The sequence below is a fragment of the Oryx dammah genome, unplaced genomic scaffold, assembly GCF_014754425.2.
Source record: "Oryx dammah isolate SB20612 unplaced genomic scaffold, SCBI_Odam_1.1 HiC_scaffold_26, whole genome shotgun sequence".
NCBI lineage: Eukaryota > Metazoa > Chordata > Mammalia > Artiodactyla > Bovidae > Oryx > Oryx dammah.
In genome coordinates, this window is record NW_024070210.1 from 72,546,502 (window position 1) to 72,571,453 (window position 24,952).

Here is a 24,952-nt window from a genome sequence, read left to right on the forward strand (position 1 = left end):
AAAGCAGGATGCAAATTGGGTGAGAGTCATGGGGATCCTGCCATGGTGTCTTCACACACTAACAGTATGTTGGACTCACTAGGTTTTCCCAACAAAGGTAGGCAAGCTTTGCTCTTTAGAAAAGGTTTTATTTTACTGCCAATTTCTGGTCTGTCCACTAGAATGAAATCCAACTTGAACATGGGTAAAACAGGTGCTTTTTCTTTTGTCTGTTAACAATAGGAATGTCAACAGAGCACAGGGTAGCTGTAAGTAGGATTTGTTTCAAACTGAGGAATTTCTTAGGTCCTCACCATTAAGTGGAAATGAAGAGAAAAACAATCTAAAGAAAGCAGTATGAAAGGCTTGCTCACAAGCAACTACTATTAGTTATGTAAGTTCTTACCAGCTCTTCTGTTTTGCTTGTCTCATTCTTTTATTTTTTTGGGAAAAAAAAAAACCCATGTTATTATATTCCTTTTTTTTAATTATTAGAAAGAGTGGCTAGCACCTGCAGGAATATGGCTTTGTGACTAGATTTGATCCTGACTCTGCATTCCTGGGCATTGTATTAGGATCTGGTGCTGCTTTAATGGGCTATATCTATTATGGGGTCCCCGTGGGGGCTGATAACTAGCAGGCAGGTCCTGGGTAGACACTCAGGTACCTGGCAAGTTGAGGGATTCTGGCAAGATGCTGGGGCAAGGGGCAGCTCACACATGACCAGCAGATGGGGAAGGGTGTTAAGGTTTCCACTCTCCTCTGGATGGTCTTCCCTCAGTTAGGAGGAGAAAGCTTGGACCTCTCTCCTTTCAAGACTGAAACCTGATAGGCTTTGATCCTTACCTCAGTTCACCCCAAGTCTCCTCTCTTCTCCTCTCACAGCACAGGAGAGTGCTTTAAGGAAAAAATGTCAGGCGAGAGGTCCAAGGTGGTTTTCCTGTGATTCTAGAGGCAGTAATCACACGGGCTTCCAGGGTCAGAAAAAACTACCTATTGAACTCAAAATTCAATATCATTCAATATCAATGTAATCAACCTTTTCCCATTTTGATGTAAAGAACTTTTTTACTACCCTCTCTTTTGGGACATTAACCCTCCCTCCTTCAACCATAAGTCACATGTCTGTCAGTCAAGGTCATGATAAACAGCTGCAAGTAGCATTTGCTCTCCTGTCTAGACACTGCCTCCCACTGCGTGGGAGAGGTCCAACCATATTCAGTCCCAGAACCTGGTGTACAGCTCAGCTGCAGTTCAACATGGGGTAGCCACTCATAGACGGTTTGAGGTGTGACATGTACTCTGACTGATAATGGGTCACTCATCAAAGCGGATGCTTTGACCCCAAGTCTGTTGCTGCTCAGTTATCATAGTGTTTGTTTTTTTTTTTTAAAAGAAGGGGTAGAGAATTCCTAGTAGCCTAGGAAACCTCAATGAACTGATACAAAAACAGAAGAATGGGTCTTGCTAATATGATTGATGCCAACTATCTGTATTATAATTTGTTCTCCAGAAAGAAGTTTATGACTATTTAACCTCCTTCTCCATCCATGTATAATTCCATGTTCTGTTCTTTCTAGCACATGAAAAACAGCGAAAAAATAACCATTTCTTGAATGTGGGGCATACAGTCTTGGGCCTCTTAAAATAATTCTGGTTAAGTCTCAACATTTTTGGCAAGAAGGGTGCTTTGGGATCTTGCTGCAATAGAATCAAAATTAAGATCAATAATCAAACCAGCAGGCTTGATTATTGTAAAGATCAAGGCTTGAACTAGCTCAAGGCAGCTGTCACAAAAAATCCATCTTTTCTTCTTTCACAAGTTTATATGTATCATGCTTGGGTTAGAAAGCTTGAGGTCCCTGATTTAAAAAAAAAAAAAAGAAAAACTCAAAAATCTTGGTAATTCTCTGGTCTTGTAGCAGAGCAAACTTTGGACCTCTACAAGAAACAGTTCTCAAATACTTCTTCAGCGGCATTTCATTGTTCCTATGGCTTAACAAGGGGCTTCTTTAAGAAGGCACAGGGTGCTTGGAAAGAGATGAGCAAAAGAAACATTGAGTGACGTATCTTTTGAGGACTTCTCGTAGCACTGGTGTTACAGAGGGTCATGCGGGTGCTATGCCTCACCAACATCGTTCTCCTGTGTCTCTGTGTTAGTTGGTGCTCACACTAGCTTCCTTCTGACGCAGTCTTTCCTTCTGTTATTTGAGACAAAAATTGAGTTTATTATTATTCCTTTTCCTAAATTTTCACCTTTCTCAAATTTTGATATGTTTCTTAAATGTTGGTCTATGATGTTGAATAGAGTTGTACCAAATGCCCTAGAAATGAGAGGATAGAGGCCTGGGGAAGGAGCAGTGGATAATGAGGGAAGAAGACAAAAATCTGAGTTGAGCCCACTGCCACCAAAAATATAGATATACCATATAAAGATGAGTGTACCGAATACACCACCAAATGGGCACAGAATGTTTCCATTCAGGTAGGAGCTCTGAAAGCCAACCATGGCTGTCCCTGATGAAGTCATACAGCCCTGATTTCCCCATTTCTCACTCAACATTTGCTGAGCTGCTGATGGGGTTGTTAGGAGAACATCATTGTTGGTTAACAGAAATCATCTCACTTATACCCCACTTAGGTGGTCAAAGAATTTAAAGCAACCGGCAAAAGTACTAGTGAAGAATAAAGAAGTAACTTCACAACTAGTAAAATACAACTAGTAAGTGGCTAAGCTGGGGCTTGAACCTCTATACCTTGGGTTCCTAACCATTCAGCTATTCCAACTGTTTCATGGAGATTCCTTGAGATCAGTATTGCAAGTGGGACTGTGGAGGACAGCTTCCCTTCAAGGCTAGGAAGAAACAGTAGTCTGCTAGTTTCTATCCTAGGGCGAGCAGTCAGGGGATCAGCCAGCAGTCTGAGAAGTGATCTTGGTAGGCTGTATCTTTTTGCATTTCAGTTTTACCAACTATCAAAAGAGGCTACTCCCTACCCCTTTCTTTAACAAGAAAAGGGAACTGGTGAGGGTAAAATGCTTCAACAAGTTCAGGAGAAGGGTACTTTAGATGAAGGGAATCCTGGTATGAGGTGTGATGGGCAAGGGTGTGAAATGGCAAGTGACTACATTTGGTTTATCGAGAAAGGACCCTGTTCGAATTTGCTGGAAGAGCACACAGGGCTGCGTTTTGCTCCTTACTCTGTCCTCCCCTATGTCCTTTCTCACCATGTGGTATCCTGGGATGGGAACTGAGAATATGTATACTACTCATCCCTCTGGGTTTTATCCTTTAAATTTAGGCCCACTTCTGAGTGCACCTCAGGTATAATGAAAAGTCTTGAGGTTGTGATGAAAAATGCATCTCACCAGACTAGCCGTGGGGTTGATTTTCTTTGTCTCCACTTTCTTCTCTGCTGTTAACTTGCTGACTGATTCCTGAGCCATTTTCAATCTGAAATCAAAACAGGGAGTGGGGAGGAGAGAGGAGGAAAAGAAAAGAGGAGAAAAAAGGAAAGAAGAAAGAGGTCAGGTTAAATAGAAATCCAAATGCTGTTAAGTTAATCAGTTAGCAGTCTGAAATATAAGGGGTGGCTTTTCCAGTGCTTTTCATGATTAAATTCAGATTCTGTGAGGGTATCTCCTCTGGGGTATCAAAGCAACGGATCTATGGAATACTGAATGGACCCCCTGTTATTCTAAGGGCACACCCCAAGGCTATCTGGCTTGTGAACCACTCAGCAGACAGGATAAAGACAATCTGAAAAACTAAAATTTTGGAGAAACATACAAAACTGAGAATATTAAAATCCACCAGAGAGTTCCCTGGCTGTCCAGTGGTTAGGACTTGGTGCTTTCACTGTCAGGGGCTCTGGTTCAATCCCTGGTTAGAGAACTAAGATCCTGCAAGCTATGTAGCACAGAAAAAAAAAAAAAATCCACCAGTTCACATCAAGAAAGTCAAAAGACAACCTATAGAATGGGGAAAATATTTGTAAATCATGTATCTGATAAAGGACTTACATTCAGATTACATGGATAGCTTACAAACTCAAATAAAAAGACAAATCACCCAACTTAAAAAACAGGCAAAATATTTGACTAGACGTTTCTCCAAAGACAGATAGATGGCTCATAAGCACATGAAAAGATGCTCGACATCATCAGTCAGAGAAATACAAAGCAAAACCACAAGGAGATACCACTTCTAGTCCCTAGGGATGGATAGAATTCAAAAGAAAGACAATAACAAGCATTGGAGATGAGGATGTGAATCCTTATACACTGCTGATGGAACTAGAGAATGGTGCAGTCATGTTGGAAAACAGTTTGGCAGCTTTTCAAAATGTTAAACTGGTTGATGTTAAACTGTTGGGGCAAAATGTTAAACTGGCAGTGATGGTTTCACTGCCTCAATGGACATAAGTTTGAGGAAACTCCTAGAGAGAGTGAAGGACAGGGAAGCCTGGTGTGCTGCAGTCCATGGAGTCAGACACAACTTAGTGACTGAACAACAACAAACATCAAACAGAATTCCATTTTTATCCACACAGTTAGCATATGACCCAGCAATTCCACTACTTGGTATATTAATATATGTATACCCAAGAAAATGAAAATATTTGTCTATAAAAAATATACATATGGATTTTTATACCAGCATTATTTAAAATTATTTAAAACAGCCAAAGTAGAAACAGTCCAAATTTGCATTAGCTGATAAATGAATAAACAAATGGTAGTATATTAACACAAGAGAATATTTTAAGGAATGAAGTACTGGGCCATATTTAGGAATGAACTGCTGGATGAAAGCTATATCATGGGTGAACGTAAAAAATCCATTTCATTAAGATAAATGAAAGAAGCCAGCTACAAAAATCCACATATTATATGATTCCATTTATATGCAATGTCCAGAGTAGGCAAATAAAAGAAACATGAAGTAGATTAGCAATGCCAGGGGCTGGGGGCAGTAGAGAGGTAGGAGTGACTACTAATGAATAAGGGGTTTCTCCTAAAACTAGCTATCAGTGATGGTTGCAGATCCTTGTGAATATATGGAAAACCACTGAATTGAACACTTTCAAAAGGGTAAATTTTACAGCATGTGAATCATATCTCGATAAAGTTGTTATAAAAAACCCAATTCCACAACATGACATTATTTCTTACTCAGCTTATCAATTCAACAAGGCAGTATTTCTCAACCATCAGATTGGCAAATCTAACAGAGAATGTCAACTGACATTGAGGACAATAATGGGTGATAGAACCCAAAACATGTATGAGGGTGTGTGAATGTACACAGCAAGCTTTGGCAGCATCAAGTGAAACTGAATGCATACATACCCTATGAGCTATCAGTTCCTCTTCTAGGGAGATACCCAAAAGAAAATTTTATAATTAGACACAGGGCTTTCATTGTTGCAATGTATGCAATAATGAAAAATTGAAACAACCTAATAATCAGGTTCAAGAGGATACAGGATAGATGATAAGAGCAAACAGTAACAGCTGACATTTACAGGGTGCTACTCTCTGCTAGGTACTCGTCTCCCTGCTTTATTTGAATTAAGCCATTCAATTCTCCCAGCAACCCTGTGAGACAGAACTTTCACTGTTTGCATTTTATAGGTCTTAAGCACTGTGTTGTGTGTGTGCTCAGTCGTGTCCAACTCTTTGCGACCCCACGGACTGTAGCCCACCAGGATCCTCTGTCCATGGAATTCTCTAGCAAGAATACTGGAGTGAGTTACCACTGCCTATTCCAGGGGATCTTCCCGACCCAGGGACTGAACTGGAGTCTTTGCATCTCCTGCATTGGCAGGCAGATTCTTTACCACTGAGCCATCTGGAAAGCCCAAGCACAGTGATTATATTCATTTAACAGAGTACGGTAAAACTGTGAAAATGAATAAACGAAATCTGTGAACGACCATTGTGGATATTAGAAACATGATATTGAAAGAGTGACAAACTCTGCAGGGTGAGAGAGTGAAGAGGCCATCTAGCCTGGTGGTCAAGTGCTCAACTCCAGAGCCGGACTGTGGGATTAATTCTCAGCCCCACTACTTATTAGCTGTGTGACCCTGGGCAAGTGACCTCTCTGTGCACCTAGAATAGGAGATACAACAGTGCGGGCTATGTTGAGTCATTGAAAGGACTGAGAAAGTGCTGCTCCAGGCACAGTGTAATCACACCACATGAGTTCACTACTACTGTTACTGTGTGTGCGTTATGCTACCTTGTGTAAATGCTGGGGAGCAGTGCCCACAAAACACTGTTCACAGATGCCTGCACCTGTATGTAAACATCTATTTATACTTAAATGCAGACTGCAAAGAGACTAATTTCATGATAGAAGTTATTGCTAGAAAGACAGAAGAAGAGAATGACTTTGGGAGGCAGTATGTCTAAAGGAGACGAGGGTGGCAGAGGATGAGATGGCTGGATGGTTTCACTGCCTCAATGGACATAAGTTTGAGGAAACTTCTAGAGACAGTGAAGGACAGGGAAGCCTGGCGTGCTGCAGTCCACGGGGTTGCGAAGAGTCAGACACAACTTAGCGACTGAACAACAAATGTCAAACAGAATTCCATTTTTATCCACAATATTTCATTTTCAATTATAAAACCTTAAAGAATACGTGGCAAAATGTTAACAATTCTAGGTGGTGGGAATATGGGTGTGTTGTGTTATCTTTAATATGTTTACTTAAAATTTTCTGAAAAAATATTTTATGGTTTTGAATGTCTTTGTTTTAAATGTCTGTGTTTTTAAAATGTCTTCAAATCAAAGACATAAAAAAATGAACATGCTTTTTTTCAGGGCCTCAAATCTGAATCTTTCACTCATTACTAATCCCATACTTGCTTAATAATGAAGAAGTGGCTGAGTGCCTTAGCTTGTTACTTAATTTTGCACAATTTGTTTGAAATACACACTTCATAATCCAACCTCCCTGCCCACATACACAAGTTAGTTCAATGAATTCAACATGCTGACTTGTGCATCAGAAAAGAAAAATGAGACAAAGATGAGCAATGAATTATGTAACCCAAGAAATGCATCTGCAGAGCTGCCGTGAGAACAAGCTCTGGCATAGGTCTGACAAATATACCACACTGCCTACTAAACTTTTCTGCTTGCAGCAGTAACTGTCACCATACTCACATAAGAAAAGAATGTACTAGAAGGAGCAAATCCTGTTCAGACTGCATTGGAGACCAATCAGTAAGGGATCTGCAATCAAGAGGAGGCCATGGCTTGTAGCACCTTCTTTCTTTGGTTTTCTCCAGCAAGATTTGTTTTCAACAAAAGCACCTATTGTTCATCCTTTAATCTCAATTCCAATGGAATCGCTTGGAATTACTATTCCTCCTGCGGCTCCTTAACTTTTAGGAAATCTGAGGGTCATCTTTTGCTTAACTAGTTCCTTTTCGTCTTAGAATTCTGATCTCTTCTTCCGGAAGTGGTCTTCTACCATGATCCAGGCTCAGCATTGCCTCCCTCGATTACCGTATTTCTTAGTAGCTCTGCAATCACTTTCCATGTTCTCTCAGTATCGGGGGTGGGGGATGGTGATTGGAAAAGGAATTAGTAAACTGGGGGATAACTTAATGTTCTGTTCCCACTGCTAACCATTTCCTATTGCTCTGTGACTGTTCTGTAGACTGAGGTTCTCATGCACACCCCAGGTTTCTGAGGACAATTCCGATCTCGGTGATTCTATCTTGCTTTTCTCTAAAGATTTTCATTCAATTATGATGTCTCCCTTTCACAGGGCACTCTAGAAAATCAGAAAGGACTGAGAAGAATCAAAGCTTGGTGCAAAGTAGCTTCAGCATCAGCGAGGCTTGATTTTTAACTCCAACTCTGCCAGTTATTAGACAACTTGAAGTGAGTTAATCAACTTTCAGTTTCTTTATATATAAAATGGCATGATATACATATGCATCATATGTGTATGTGTGTGTGTGTGTGTGTGTGTGTGTGTTAGCTGCATGGTCATGTCTGACCCCATGGACTATAGCCCACTGGGCTCCTCCGTCCATGGAATTCTCCGGGCAAGAATACTGGAGGGCACAGCCATTCCTTTCTTCAGGATCTTCCCAACTCAGGGATCAAACCTGGGTATTGTGCATTGAAGGCAGATTCTTTACAGCCTTAGCCACACAGGGGAGCCCCCAAACAAACAAAAAAACAACAATCATATATACATAACATTAATTACACGGTGTTACTATGAGGATTAAATTAATTAACATATCTAGATCAAACTGCCAACATCCGTTGGATCATAGAAAAAACAAGGGAATTTCAGAAAAACTTCTGAAAAACTTCATTGACTATGCTAAAGCCTTTGACTGTGTGGATCACAACAAACTGTGGAAAATTCTTCAAGAGATGGGAATACCAAACCACCTTACCTGCCTCGTGAGAAACCTGTATGCAGGACAAGAATTAACAGTTAGAACTGGACATGGAACAATGGACTGGTTCAAAATCATGAAAGGAGTACATCAAGGCTGTATATCATCACCCTGCTTATTTAACTTATATGCAGAGTACATCAAGAAAAATACCTGGCTGGATGAATCACAAGCTGGAATCAAGATTTCCAGGAGAAATATCAATAACCTCAGATATGCAGATGATAAAAATCCCATGGACTGAGGAGCCTGATGGGGTTGTGAAGAGTCAGACACGACTGAGCGACTTCACTTTCACTTTTCACTTTCATGCTTTGGAGAAGGAAATGGCACCCCACTCCGGTGTTCTTGCCTGGAGAGTCCCAGGGACGGGGGAGCCTGGTGGGCTGCTGTCTACGGAGTTGTACAGAGTCGGACACGACTGAAGCGACTTAGCAGTAGCAGTAGCACCACCCTAATGGCAGAAAGTGAAGAGGAACAAAAGAGCCTCTTGAAGGTGAAAGAGGAGAATGAAAAATTGGCTTAAAACTCAACATTTAAAGAGCTAAGATCATGACATCCAGTCCTATCACTTCATGGAAAATAGATGGAGAAAAAAATGGAAACAGTGGTAGACTTTGGTTTTTGGTGCTCCAAAATCACTGCAGACAGTGACTGCAGCCATGAAATTAAAAGATGCTTGCTCTGTGGAAGAAAAGCTATGAAAAACCTAGATAGTGTATTAAAAAGCAGAGACATTGCTTTGCTGAAAAAGCTCCATATAGTGAAAGCTATGATTTTTCCAATAGTCATGTATGGATGAGAGTTGGGCCATAAAGAAGGCTGAGTGCCAAAGAATTGTTGCCTCTGAACTGTGGTGTTGGAGAAGACTCTTGAGAGTCCCTTGGACTGCAAGGAGATCTAATCAGTCAATCCTAAAGGAAATCATTCCTGAATATTCATTGGAAGGACTGATGCTGAAGCTGAAGCTCTAATACTTTGGCCACTTGATGTGAAGAGCCAACTCACTGGAAAAGACCCTGATGCTGGGAAAGACAGGAGGAGAAGGGGGTAACAGAGGATGAGATGGTTGGATGGTATTACTGACTCAATTGACATGAACTTGAGTAAACTCTGGGAGTTGGTGATGGACAGGGAGGCCTGGCGTGCTGCAGTCCATGGGATTGCAAAGAGTCAGACATGACTGGGCCACTGAACTGAACATCTAATAAAGGATAACCATAATGGAATCTTCCATCACAGAGATAAAGCAACTCCTGAAGAATGCATGACAATAGTTTCTGACTATAAATAATACTAATGGAGCTGCTGGCTAAATACTATCTTGCAATAATATTATTTACATGTGTTCTGAAAGCAAACTGAATCAACTAATGCTATTATCCAGAGATTCAGCAAACCAAGGAACTCACCTCAACTTTTTCTGATCTGAACACAAATTTTAAAAGTCATAATGAGAAGCTATACTTTGATGGAGACATGACATACGTTTCTCAACCAAATAAATCAGTTCAGTTCTGCTCAGTTGTGTCCAACTCTTTGTGACCCCATGAACTGCAGCATGCCAGGCCTCCCTGTCCATTACCAAGTTTCGGAGCTTACTCAAATTCAACTCCATCGAGTCAGTGATGCCATCCAACCATCTCATCCTCTGTTGTTCCCTTTTTCTCCCACCTTCAATCTTTCCCAGCATCAGGGTCTTATCCAATGAGTCAGCTCTTCGCATCAGGTGGCCAAAGGATTGGTGTTTCAGCTTCAACATTAGTCCTTCCAATGAATACCCGGGACTGATCTCCTTTAGGATGGACTGGTTGGATCTCCTTGCAGTCCAAGGGACTCTTCAAGAGTCTTCTCCAACACCACAGTTCAAAAGCACCAATTCTTTTGCACTCAGGTTTCTTTATAGTACCACTCTCACATCCATTCATGATTATTGGAAAAACCATAGCTTTGACTAGATGGACCTTTGTTGGCAAAGTAATGTCTCTGCTTTTTAATATGCTGTCTAGGTTGGTCATAACTTTCCTTCCAAGGAGTAAGCGTCTTTAAATTTCATGGCTGCAATCACCATCTGTAGTGATTTTGGAACCCAAGAAAATAAAGTCAGCCACTATTTCCCCATCTATTTGCCATGAAGTGATGGGACTGGATGCCATGATCCTAGTTTTCTGAATGTTGAGCTTTAAGTGAACTTTTTCACTCTCTTTCATTTTCATCAAGAGGCTCTTCAGTTCCTCTTTGCTTTCTGCCATAAGGGTAGTGTCATTTGCATATCTGAGGTTACTCTTATTTCTCACGGCAGTCTTGATTCCAGCTTGTGCTTCATTCAGCCCGGCATTTCGCATGATGCACTCTGCATAGAAGTTAAATAAGCAGGGTGACAGATGCACTCCTTTCCTGATTTGGAACCAGTCTGTTGTTCCATGTTCAGTTGTAACTGTTGCTTCTTGACCTGCATACAGATTTCTCAGGAGGCAGGTATGGTGGTCTGGTATTCCCATCTCTTGAATTTTCCACAGTTTGTTGTGATCCACACAGTCAAAGGCTTTGGTGTAGTCAATAAAGCAGAAGTAGATATTTTTATGTAACTTTCCTCACAATTTCCCCAAGTTTCTCTGATGTAAGTATCATAAATAAAATTTACATTTCAAATTATAGAATTTATGAGTAAATATATTTTTTCACATTAACCTTGTTTATCTCATAACCAAAATAACATTGTTCCTTATAGGAAAATTCTATATTTATACATGGAAGGATTATATTTTCAAAGTATTCTATATAATTAAAAGTATAAAGAAAAAGCAAGACTTACTGGCCATTTAAATACTTTTCTGAGAATGTAATTAAGACACAATGGGACAATTAAGGAAAATTATCACATACAAATCTCCCAGCTAGACAATAAGATACATGAAGGTAGAGATGGTGGCTATCATTTTTATGGCTGTGTTCCTAGCCCTTGATACAGAGGCTGGCACACATTTACATGCCATAAAGAGACCTACAGAACAAATTTTTTAAAAAATCCTTTACTTCCTTAAAATACTGCTCATCTGAAGTTTTTGCTGAGCCCTCGAGGCTGCCTGGGCACACACATGCACAGTTGCATGGGGCTTCTTCATTCAATGGACTCCCACCATGTTCTTGAGATTCCCAGTTTTTGAACAAGGAGCCCTATAAATTATAAGGTTGGTCCTGTCTAAGACTTTCTAGGACATTTAAGGTTATTTTATTAATAAAACAGAATGTTTTCCAATCATTTTTTTCCACGGCACATTTATTACAAAAAGAAAGAAATCTGGTTGGATCAAGTTCATACCTCCTGTCAAGGTTAATTTATTTCACTGTGTTGCAATCATGTTATGCACCTGCTGTTACACAAGACCAGAGCTTCTCAAAAGCAGGGGATAGGACTTCACCTTCTTTCCTTCACATTTTATGCTGTAAAATGGCATATAGTATGTGACCATAAAACTGAGTTAATGAATTAATAAATAATTATAAGTCATTAACCTCCAAACTGTAAAAACTTAGGTCTCAAGAATGGTTAAGGGGAAAATATTCAAGTCCATTCTGGCCCATGAAAATATAAAGTCACTTTCTTTCACCATAACATCACCAGTGCTCAGTGCTCAATGACACCACCCTTATGGCAAAAAGCAAAGAGGAACTAAAGAGCCTCTTGATGAAAGTGAAAGAGGAGAGTGAAAAAGCTGGCTTAAAACTCAACATTCAAAAAACGAAGATCATGGCATTGGGTCCCATCACTTCAAGGCAAACAGATGGGGAAACAATGGAATAGTGTCAGACTTTATTTTTTGGGGGCTCCAAAATCACTGCAGATGGTGACTGCAGCCATGAAATTAAAAGACGCTTGCTCCTTGGAAGAAAAGCTATGACCACCTAGACGGAATATTAAAGAGCAGGGACATTACTTTGCTCACAAAGGACTGTATAGTCAAAGCTACGTTCTTTTTTCCCCCAGTAGTCATGTATGGATGTGAGAGTTGGACCATAATGAAGACCGAAGAACTGATGCTTTTGAACTGTGGTGTTGGAGAAGACTCTTAAAGAGTCCCTTGGACTGCAAGGAGATCAAACCAGGCCATTCTAAAGGAAATCAGTCCTGAATATTCATTGCAAGGACTGACGCTAAAGCTAAAGCTACAATACTTTGGCCACTTGATGCAAAGAACTGACTCACAGGAAAAACCTCTGATGCTGGGAAAGATAGAAGACAGGAGAAGCGAACAACAGAGGACGAAATGGTTGGATGGCATCACTGACTTAATGGACATGAGTTTGAGCCAGCTCTGGTGATGGACAGGGAATCCTGTGTGTTGCAGTCCTTAGATTCGCAGAGTTGGACATGACTGAGTGTCATGTCCAACAACAACAACAATGCTCAAAGCCAATCCTGCAAAATACAGACCAACAAGTTCTCATGAGATTCTCTAGATATTCTTTCCATTAGAGGGCAACGTTAATGGTGGAGGGCAAGGCTATTTGTCAATAGTTTTTGTATCATATGACATGAAACCTATACATGCATGCTAAGAGACAAACACTTAAAAATTCTGACCAGCTAGCTATGTTACATATATTGTCATAACAGAGCATGTAGGCAGGTCTTGAAAACTGCCTTGACCTGACAAGAGATCAATTTTTTTTTTGATAATTGGTTGGTCAGTTTGCCTGTCTGTCTCTCAAAAATGTCCTTTAAAAACTCTGGTCAAAGTGTCCTATACCTGCTGAAGAAGTGACAGCAGCTGCTGTCACTGATCACACTAAGTTCACTTCAACATCAGTGTTCTGGTAATCACGTGGGAAGAAACCAAAGAGAAGAGGCCAGCAGTGTGATTGGCTAAGGGGGATTTAAACCAATGTAAATCCAGTTTCCATCAACTCCAGGAGGGTTAAACAAATGTGAGCTAGCGTGGGTAATGCAGAGACTTCACATAGAATCCAAAGTTCTGGCCTCCCTTAGAAAACTAGAAGGTACGGTAACATTGAGCAGCATTTGACTGTGACCACACCTCAGTCTGCAACACTTGCCATCACTGCCCGTCCTGTGCTCAGCCCTGAGGCTGTGAGGTGCTGCCAGCTACCAGCTTGTTTGCACATACCTGGCACTCTTTAGTCACTTTTGCTGCCTGCCTGGACTCTCTCAGCTTCCACGTTTTGGTCAGAAACTTGCTGGAAGGCTACTGTGATAGTTTGAGAGCACAGGGGTGAGGGCCTAGATTACTAAAATAGTCTTTGAAATTATCTAGTTCCCTCCGATGCATCCTACTGAGGAAAGTGATATCAATGAATAACACATCACTCTAAGAATGTCATTGCCCTTCTCAAAAAAGTCTCAGTGACGCCAAATCAACCACAGCCAGGGTAGCAAAGGCTTCCTGTAAAGAGCCAGAGAGTCAATATTCTAGGCTTTGTGAGCCATAGGGTCTCTGGGACTACACTGTTGTAGCATGAAAGGAGTCCTACAATGATGCGACTGAACGGCAGTGCAATGCTGCGTTCTAAGAAACTGATTTACAAAAGCAGGCTGTGAGGTGGGTTTGGCCCCCAGGCAGTAGCTGGCTGACGCTTGAACTATAGTATGTTGCTGCTGTTGTTTAGTCACTAAGTCGTGTCCAACTCTTTTGTGACCCCAAGGACTGATGTCTGGCAGGCTCTTCTGTCCATGGAATTCTCCCGTCAAGAAGACTGGAGTGGGTCGCCGTTTCCTTCTCCAGGGATCAAACCTGCATCTCTTGCACTGGCAGGTGGATTCTTTATCACCGAGCCACCAGGGAAGCCAGAACTACAGTATAGCATCCAGAAAATTCCTTACTCTGACACTCAACACTCTTCCTGTTTTAAATGTAGTTTCCTGGTCTGTCTTACTTTTCAGACCCAGATCTAGTTTAATACTATCCTTGGGCACATCATTTAACCCTTTAGAGCCTCAATTTCCTCATCTGTTAAAAGTGGAAATAGGGACTTTCCTGGAGGGCCAGTGGTTAAGACTCGGGGCTTCCACTGCAGGGGGTGCAGTTTTGATCCCTGGTTGGGAAACTAAGATCTAGCAGGCCAAAGAAAATATTTTTTTAAAGTGGAAATAATATCACACCTAAAGAGCACAATTGCTATGAAAACTGAAGAAACATATTATCTATGATTCCTTATCAAGCATCCTTTCCTTCACTTCACTCCATGTGTTCCCGTCCTGGTCAAACTTCTCACTCTTCTTTGTACCCAGGCTCTTCTCTCCCCTGCATCTCGCTCGGACTGTTCCCTCGATGACTTTTTTACTCACTTCCATGTGTTCAAATTCCTCCCATTCTTCTAGTCCCAGCTTAAGTGCCAGCGTCATGAAAGCTTCCTTCATCTCTCTTAGTCAGAAGTAATTGCTCTTTTCTCAAGCAAAGGGGCACTTTGCCCCTCTCTTAAGGCACTTAGGAACCTTTCCTCTTAGGACTGTAGAGGTGTCTTATTTCCCTTAAACTACTGGAACCACTTGAGGACAGTCATTATGCCTTCTGCATATCTGAGTGTCCTCCCTGATCCCACACTCAGCAGTGCCATGCACCAGTCAGTTGTTAGCAAATGTCTAGGTGACAAATGACTTGCACTGACAGTTTTTACCCCCTTCCTTAAACAAGCCTAACTGTTTAGTAAATCCCCAGAAGTTGTAGAAAAATTATTTTCTGCATTTAGCTTTGGGGAAAAAAAAATAACACATAAAAGCATTTAAAAATCTAGCTCCAGTAAATCTAGCTGGTTGAGTCCTACATACGGAAAAGGAAAGGATGCTCAAGGCCACCCAAATGTGCTAAATATTTATACATATTAGATTATGTACACATTCCAGGATTCCTGAAAGTATCCACACTGTTTTGTCCCCAAGGAGATTGAGGCTCCGTGAGGTTATACAACTTTTCCCAAGTCTGGCATCTGCCTTTCTCACTTACGAGGTAAGAACTTTTTTGCATTCAGTCAAAGAATTGGTTAGACAATTTCTAACCTCCCCAGCTCCACTGCTCATGGACTTATTTTTGGTCCTGGCCTAGATCTTGGTTCTATTTTTGTTTCTTGTCTAAATATTTAGACTATCACACACAGTTGCTCATGATTACTCATAGGAGAATACCTAGACTTGATTTCAAAGATTACATCTCACATCCTCTAAAAAAAATCTGAAATATAGGGAGAAAAACATACAAACAAGTTAGAGAAAGAAAAGAACTACTTTGAATTTACAAATGCTTTAGTAAAATTGATTTTTGAAAACCTTTTCTTCCTTCTTGTTATAATGTATCTCTAGAGACTTATTGAGGGCCCCAGTAAATTTCAGTTGCTGTCAAAGGTTACTGGGGAAAGACGTGAATATGAGACAGGGCGGTGACATGTGTCCTCTGACAGTCCTGCTCAGTCTTAATTCCATAGAAATAATTCACAACCTTGGATAGTTGGGGAGGGAATTCTGTTTCTACTCCTTGGTTGCAGAGGAAATTTTGCTTCCATGTAGAAAGCGCCAAGAAAATATTATTCCATCCTAAATGAAAAGATCTGAATAATGGACAATTTCACACTTTTTCTTTAACCCATCAGACAGCTGGGATGACAAGGCAGTTGAGGGAACTGCATTCCAAAGAGTGATATGTTTTTCCATTCAAAGGCTCAGATTCTCCACACTACAGCCTCCTTTTCTGGGAGATCTTAAAATGGCATACTTTGGAGTTTCTACAGGCTAGATGTGTATTCCTGCAGCTGAACGAAACCAACTCAGAACCCAGACTTCTGTGAGACTGAAGAAGATGTCTTTATTCTTTTGACATCTAATTTTTCATTGGTTCACAATGTACGAGGCAGAATACATTGAAATCGTCCTGAACTTTATAATAACAGACGTGCCTTCATTTTTAACCATAGGGATTGGGCATACGAGCCAACCAAGAAGTAAATGAGATACAGGAGATGGGGTAGAGTGTTAGGCTGTTTCATACTCCATGTCACTAATGGAATAACCAATGACTTAGAGCAGCATTTTCAAACTGTCTTCCAAAATACCTTAAAACTCAGCAAAGGTGCCTCAGGAAAAGAAGGAAAAGTTAAGGATTCTCTTTAACCCCAGCATCTGCAAGACTGCTTCAACCAGAAAATTTTATTTAATATATTGAGGTTCCATGAATGTTTTCATTTGTATTAAAAAAAAGCTCTTAAACAAATAAAAAGTTGGAAAACCCTAATGTATGGAACTCAGTGGAACCCACTGAATCTCCTGGGAGAAAGGGGAAAAAATGACCTTCTTGTCCAGGAGAATGAGAGCCAAGAGAAGTCTTCTTCTTAAAGAACTGTCCAGGGATCTCTGGGAGATAAAAAGCTGATTAAGAAGACAAGGCCTCTCCAAAGAATGATTCCTCTGACAGCCATAGTCACCAGATTCCAGCTTTGGGGCCTTAATAAAATATCAAAGCTTTAAAAATCAAAACACAGCCAGTTCTGCACTCTCCCCTGCTTGATACTTTCCAGAAATGTTCTAAGCCTGGAAGATCAACAGCCTCTGACAAAGACTCACAGACAGGCATTGTGGGGACAGATTCAGAGGAGTTGAAATGTGGGAAATTAAGTGTCCATGGGAGCATCCACTTACTTCCCTGTAATAAAGACATTACATTTCATTATGATCCATTTTCTTTGTGTTTTTGTGCTGGAAAATTTAACTGATCTTCCTGATTTCAGCCCTATTCTACTTTTCAATTTCTGTTCACTTCCTTTGCTCTTAATACCTTAGACTGGAGATGAAATGAATCCAACAGATTATACCCTAAGATTCCTTCCAATTTAATTGACTGCAATTAACATTTTCTTTGGGTCATCTGTACTTCTCTGTTTCCTTTCTTTCCCATTACAAATAACTGTCTGAATTGTAACAAGACTGTCAGCCTATTAACCTCTGAATAACTCTTATGTATAAACCTAGGTTATATTTTTAATTTAAAAAGTCACATAGGCAACTCACTGGTGTCTGGACATAACTGATCTCAAATCATAGCTTAGGTTGAAATCTATACTCTAAAGAGTGGGGTTAATTTCAGTACTTAAAAATGAGTAAATGTTCCAGAAAAGGCAAAACCATGGAGACAATAAAAAGATGAGTGGCTGTGGGGCAAGGAGATCCGAATAGACAAAGCACAGAGGAGTTTTAGCACAGTGAAAAGCAATCTGTATGATGTCAGATGTTATAATAGATTATATTACTACACAATTTGTCAAAACTCAGAAAATGGACAACACTACCGGTGAGCCCTAAGCTAAAAACTATGGACTCTGGGTAGTTATGGTGTGTCAATATATTCATCTTTGGTAAAAAAAAAAAAAATGTCATTATGATGAGTGACGTTGATAATGGAGGAAGCTATGCATGTGTGGGGACAGGAGGATACACGGGAAATCTCTGTAGGAAATCCACCTATCTCTCAATTTCGTTGAAAACCTAGAACTGCTCCAAAAGAATGAAAAAAAAAAACAGGTAGATGGCTCCCACAAATTACCATTTTGTTTTAAACACTTGTTGGTGTGATTTGTTAGAAATTCTCTAGATGATGATGAATTCATTTCAGCAAGTAGAAAATAGATAGTCTGGTGATATTAGTAGGACATACTTGTTAATAACTCATTCAACTCTTGTAATGTTTACAATGGGACTGAGGAAGTGATGCAGGATTACAGGGGTACAATTTTACTTATAGTGCCGCTAGCTTCAAAGAGGAAGCTCTGTTATCCGTCCAGGATGGTGTGACCTAGAAACATTAACCACTGCATGACACACACCATCTACACATCCTCACTGAAGATTTTCAAAGTCAATGGCTTTGGGAACATGGGTGGATGAAGGCAAAGGAAAGAGCGGCATTACAGGAACATAGTTCATGAAATTGAAATGCATGTTGGTAAAAGCATGAAATCTGACCAAGCTGTAAAGTAAACCTGTTTAAAGAAGACTTAATATCACTCATCACTAAAGAGGTCAAAAAAGTCTAGAAAGGGAACACAGCAGGCTCTGAGTGCCAGTATGTTTAGTAATGGGTGTCTGAGTCAGTGTGCTGCCGTGAATAACACCCAGAAAGACAGGATAATAAAAGCTAAAGATCCAAACAACTATGTCACTAGGCTTATGCTAAACTTCAAAAACATGTGAACCACAATCTACCAAGTATGAGAGCTCTTCATTCTGGTGGCTATTCTGAAATACACAGAAGAACATGATCAGCAAAGGAACGTGAGAAAAACATTACCTTGTCTGTGGCCTCGTAAATTCCAGCCTGGACCTCTTTGAGGGGTGGATAAGGTTTTTGTGGGATGGAAAAGGTATTGGCACCTACTGAAGATCATGCTTCTAAATAAATGTCTTGCCAGTCTGGCTTCCCAAGGTGGGTTGGCCTTACCAGTCATTATTAGGGACACCTTCTTCTATAAGTAAAGTGCTATTATAATAAAGTGCTATTTTTATGGTTTCCCTTTAGGAGAAAAAAAACAAGAGACACTGTATAAGAAGCTGCAGAGATGAAATATCAACAGATTATTTAGTCCCCTGCCATGATCTCCTTGCAGCATTGAACTAAGTAGCGTCAGGTCAAGGAGCAAAGAATACTATTCAAAGAGACTTTGGGGAAGGCTGGGAGTGGCTTGATTGCTTAAGAAAGTTCAGTTGCACACAGTATCTGGTACTTTAGATGGAGAAGGTTGAGGGCAACATCCTGATATTTTCCTCATTAGGCTTCCCTGAAGCACAGATGGTATTAACATCATAGGGATTGTTTTTAATGTGCTTTTAGGTGTTGCTTTGTCAAGCTATCCTTCTAACCATTGCCTAGTAGCCTGGACATTAGAAGGAACGTATGGGCACTCTGTGGAGAAGGCAGTGGCAGTACTCTTTTCCAGTACTCTTGCCTGGAAAATCCCATGGATGGAGGAGCCTGGTGGGCTGTGGTCCATGGGGTCGAAAAGAGTGGGACACGACTGAGCGACTTTACTTTCCCTTTTCACTTTCCTGCACTGGAGAAGGAAATGGCAACCCACTCCAGTGTTCTTGCCTGTAGAATCCCAGGGATGGGAGAGCCTGGTGGGCTGCCGTCTATGGGGTTGCACAGAGTCGGACATGACTGAAGTGATTTAGCTTAGCTTAGCTTATGGGCACTCTGTGGGATTTCTCTACATCTTTTGATACTCCTCAAGTGTCCATAGGTACTGTCCTCAGTTCACTGAGTAAGGACATTTCTCCACATGGTGGGTGGGGGGAGGAGGAGAGGGCAAAGGTCCAGCTTGGGTTCTAAATAAGTAAGTGCAATTGGGGAAATCCACATAGGGGCTGTAGGAACTGCCCTTATTTCTATCTGCTTTGAGAACACTCCATGAAGTGTGTTTCTGAATTCTTGATAAAACTACTACACAGAGATAATAGTTATGAAAGCCAATGAAATAAAGTCACTCTTTATTGTCAGTAAAGAACCAAAACTACAATATATGTATAACTAAAGCACACTCCACCTGAAACTAACATGATATTGTAAATCAACTATACTTCAATTAAAAAAAAAAACAACCCTACAACACAAAGATTAAAATCATCTCCTCAATGTAAACAGACATTTCTCCCTCACTGCAGCAGCTGATGGCAACATCATGAACTCGTCTATGCGGAATGTTTCCGAAGGGTAAGAAAATAAAACTCCAAGAATACAGCCATAGACAATATGAAATAATGAAAGTAAGTCAAACTGAAGTCGCTCAGTCGTGTCAGACCCTTTGTGACCTCATGGACTATAGCTTGCCAGGCTCCTCTGTCCATGGGATTTTCCAGGCAAGAATACTGGAGTGGGCTGCCATTTCCTTCTCTAAGGGATCTTCCCAACCCAGGGATCGAACCCAGGTCTCCTGCATTATAGGCAGATGCTTTTACTGTCTGAGCCACCAGGGAACTAGGAACTCATATGAAATAAAGGGTAGCCTCAAAATCATTTATCTCAGGCAGGCGAGCAGGGCTACAGACTTGGGACAGGCACAAACTCTTCTATGCTTATTCCCTCTTCAGAGTCTGACCCTTGACCTTGACTAACCCTTCTATCTCCATGGCTCCCAGGCCAGTCTCACTAGCAGCCATGGTAAGACAAACCAGCCAGAAAGTAAGGCAGGTCTTAGACTTAAAAGACAGCTCCTTACATATCAGAATCTAGCCTCTCAGTGATTCCATGATAAATTAGCCCATCACTTCCACTTCCTACATTTGACAACTTTCTCTACCTCATTCCTAAGATATTTTTCTATTTACAATGAAGGAAGTCCTCCTAGACACCGCATTTCACCAGCTACACAATCAGTCACTTGATAGCTTTTGTGGGTTATCACTAGTAGTACCCAAACACACTTTGACTTCAAATGATTAATTGCAGAACAAAGGCCGCTTCCGTTTGCAGAGTGTCTCCCCCAAGACACAGGGGAGTGGAAGTAGGGGGGTCCTGGACTTGCACTGGAATGCGATGATCAGTTAAAGCCAATCACTCTGCACTTGGTAGACGAAACACCCTGAGCCGCCGGGGCGATTTAGGTGCAGAGTGAAAGGTAACAGCATTGTGTTTCCTTGTTCAGGGAGAGGCGTCTGGGAGACAGCTTGGAAACTCAAACCGGCCCTGGGACATAAATCTGCAAGTTTAATTGCAATGCACTGCTAGTCCTTGGAAGACATTTCCAATCCTGATAATGAAGACATGCACGTGCTTGTAGATGTCCCCTCCTCCTTTGGTTTTGAAACCTTTACCACCAACCGAGTCTCACCAAAAACTGGAACTGATCAGAGCCTGTTTGCAGGGGTGACTAAAACAAAAAGGGGAGGAAGCAGGGGAGATTGGGTGGAGCAGGCAGTCTTTCTGGCGCCCCTCAAATTATACTACCCAGGCAGCCCCCCATTCCATCCATTCTCTGCCCAAGGCAGGAGCTGTCAGGAGTCCCACAGATAAGCAATTTAGAAATATTCTAGCTGAATGAAGGAGACTTACTTTGGGTTTCCATTGCTGTCTGCCAAGCTAGGGAAATAGAGTGTGGACAGATGCTCTCAAAGGTTCTTATGTGAGCTCTAAAGAGGTTTGAGGCTTGGCACAGCCATGAATCCTAAAGATCTTCACTTCCTTTTTTTTTTTTTTTCCTAGTTTTTTTTTTTTTTTAAAAGACAAATTGAAAGTAATACAGTCAAGAACAGAGAAGGTGATTGTTTTATCCTTATAACTAGTCTTTCTTGTTTTGAACATGTCTATCTTCTTTAACCAAGCTATAAAGATTTTAGATACTTGAGCAAAAGCAACCCATATGGGATATGTTTGGGGGAATTCTACCACCTAAGTCTAAATAAATAAGATCTTTCATCTATCAGCAGTCGACAGCAAATTTTGTAATCAATTTCAACATGCCAAACGAAAACACAGTGATTGTTTATTTGTTCAACAAATATTAATTGAGCACTCACTATATATGAGGGAATAGAAGATGCCAAAGAGAGATCATTATATATGAGGGAATAGAAAATGCCAAAGAGAGAACAGGGGCTTCCATGGTGGCTCAGAGGTTAAAGCGTCTGCCTGCAATGCGGGAGACCTGGGTTCGATCCCTGGGTCGGGAAGATCCCCTGGAGAAGGAAATGGCAACCCATTCCAGTACTATTGCCTGGAGAATCTCATGGACGGAGGAGCCTGGTAGGCTACAGTCCATGAGGTCGCAAAGAGTCGGACACGAATGAATGAGAGACTTAAGAGAGAACAAATAAGTATGGAGGCATTGCTCTTGTCTTCTGTGTGTGTTGGTCACTCAGTCGTGTCTGACTCTGAGACCCCATTGACTGTAGTCTGCCAGGCTCCTCTGTCCATGGAATTCTCCAGGCAAGAATACTGGAGTGGATTGCCATTCCCTTCTCCCATTGTCTTCTAGGGCTTATGATTTATTTGAGGGGAAAATGTCTATAACAAAATGAATGGAAAAGAAATTACTAATACCCAAATTAATGAGACGGTAACCATCTCTTTCCTCCCTCCCAAATTTTGGAGGAAAGATAGCTCACAGAGATCAGAGAAAGCTTTATGAAGGAGGCATTATGTGATCACCAGGTTAAATTTTTCAGAATAGGAAGCTTCAGAGCACTTAAGAAGGAACAGATATTTTAAAAATATGTGCTTAAATCAAGCTGATTAAGTGGTGCGCGTTTATGTTAGGGGATTGGTTGAACATAGTGGGACTCCCTGGGAATATGAACTTCTTCCTTCCATCTCCAAAGATGATCTGATAGATTTCATCAGGGGATAAAGCCAAGGCATTTATTGAAGCAACCAAACACAAACTGTGTTCTTGCTCATCCTCTCTATGAGGAGCTTGCTAAAATGGCAAGTCCCTAGCTTCTATCCCTCTGGGATTCTGATTTGGTAAATCTGACAAAGCTCTCCAGGTGATTTAGAAGACGTGCCAAATTTGGAAGTGATTGATATCCAGCATTCCCATACAGGCTTCTGAATCTCTTCTACAACTTTTGCAGAGGGTGGCCCTTTTGATGGCTAACCATCTTCCCAAAGTGGCCCCTAGCCCCCTCATTTTTCCTAGGAATTCACTTCCTCCTCCACACTCACCCTGCCCAGGATCCTTAATGCTCACTCAGCATCATTTTGTACTATGTTGGAAAGTCCTTTCTCTATCAATAAACAGTTATCAGTCTCTGCACTGGAGACATACCATAGAAGATATGACAAGGAATGGGCTTATATCCTAAAGGTGGAAAAAGACATGTAAAGTGCCACAGTAACAAGTTGGAATGAATTAAGTGCTAAAACATAGTAAGAAAAATATGCTATCTGAGACCAGAGGAAGATGTAATTCTTTTATTTAGGGGAGAGGCTTTGGAGGTAGCCCTTAAAGGATGACTGTGCTTTGATCAGCAAGAAATAACTGGGAACAATGCAATTTAAAGAAAGTACACAATGAGAAAACAAGGCAAGGATGTGCGGATGTGAGAAACACAGTCAACGTCCTGAATGGGGCAGATGAGGGTATGGGAAAATGAGGCTGGAAAATAGGCTAAGGTAAGTTTTTGGACACTCATGCTCTAAGTTGGGAGAGATATGGAATTATTGAAAGAGCTCAAGCTTCAGTTGTCACATAAGACCTAGGTTCTTATCCCCATCCTGTATCTTAGGAGTGAAACTGTGATGCTGGCAATTCATTTACTCTCTCCTCTGCTTAGCTGTACAACAGTAATATACCTTTTCAGGGTTGTTGTAAGGCTCCCAAAGTTAATACATATAAGAACCAATCATGGCTGATTTTCTTCCTTTTATTTCAGAACAGAATATGCTTAAATAGGAGTATGTTTAAGGAAACAGATGTGAAGTCAACATTGTTAATCAGCTATACCCCAATACAAAAAGTTAAAAAAATATATGTTACAGCTAAGTATAAATAAAAAGAAATAGATATGGTCTAACTTCTGTTTTAAAAAGATAACTGGATAAAATATTAAGCGCCAAAGAGGAAATAGAAAAAAATACAGGCAGAGAGAAGAGTCAGAGGATGTAGCAGTAATCCAGGGAGACAGAAGGTCCTGAACTAGGGCAAAGTCACTGAGAAAACAGGGTGGAAAAGAAGCCACTGAGGAGGCAAAGCTGAGAAGCTTGCAATGGGTGGAAAGTGAATCTTGTAGCATTAATATGATTCCAATTTCCAGCCTGCCACTGAACTAGGAGGAGGAGAGGGAAATGAATTTGTTCCCTAACCAAAGATAGATAGGGAGCCTCAGAGAAGCAGGCATACTAAATTGCAGATGAAGGCTGGGCAGCCCGCGGGAATGCTCAGTGTGAAGTAGATTTGAGTCCAAGACTTAGAACTGAGAGGTTGGTTCTGGGTAAGAGGACTGGGCAAAGAGGTAATCAATGAAGTTGTGAGAATTATTGGGATTAACTAGGGACAGAGTACAAAGAAGAATCGAGGAACAGAGATCCGAACCCTGGGGAAGATCCACAGAAGAAAAAGAGGAGCTGATGGAGGAGATGGAAGAGGGGTGGGCACTTTGCAGACGGAGCCCCAGAATACCCTCAGACCACCTTCAAGATGGAAGAAACGAGCGTCAGTGTCAAAAGCTAGTAGTAGCAAGAAGTCAGCTGCTTGAGTCCACAAATGGGCAAGGTGGCCACGTCTGCCAATGGTCTCAACACTCATTTCTCCTGCTCTCTTTAGTAACAGAAATCAGGGCTTCCCGGGGGGCTCAGACAGTAAAGAATCTGCCTGTAATGTGGGAGACCCAGGTTTGATCCCTGGGTTGGGAAGATTCCCTGCAGAAGGAAATGGCTACCCACTCCAGTATTCTTGTGTGGAGAAGTCCATGGACAGAGAAGCCTGGTGGGCTAGGGTCCATGAGGTCACAAAGAGTCAGCCATGACTGCGTGACTAACACTCATCAGTCTTTAGCTGGGCCCTGGCTCCTAGAAAAACCTGCATTACCTGGTCTCCCTTGCATAGA

The 24,952-nt window shown here is 41.2% G+C and overlaps 1 protein-coding gene across 2 annotated transcripts in view; it reads right to left on the minus strand.

Annotated features, from left to right (window-relative positions):
- Nucleotides 1-1,354: 1,354 nt before the first annotated feature.
- FMN1 (formin 1) overlaps nucleotides 1,355-24,952 on the minus strand; it is a 435,492-nt gene continuing 411,894 nt past the window's right edge. For both annotated transcript variants that reach the window (XM_040226990.1, XM_040226989.1), the window contains 2 exons: nucleotides 3,347-3,431; nucleotides 1,355-2,180 (listed from right to left, as the gene is read on the minus strand). In XM_040226990.1, coding sequence (XP_040082924.1) covers nucleotides 2,136-2,180; nucleotides 3,347-3,431 — 130 coding nt within the window. In that variant the 3' untranslated portion in view covers nucleotides 1,355-2,135. The remainder of the gene's footprint in view (nucleotides 2,181-3,346; nucleotides 3,432-24,952) is intronic.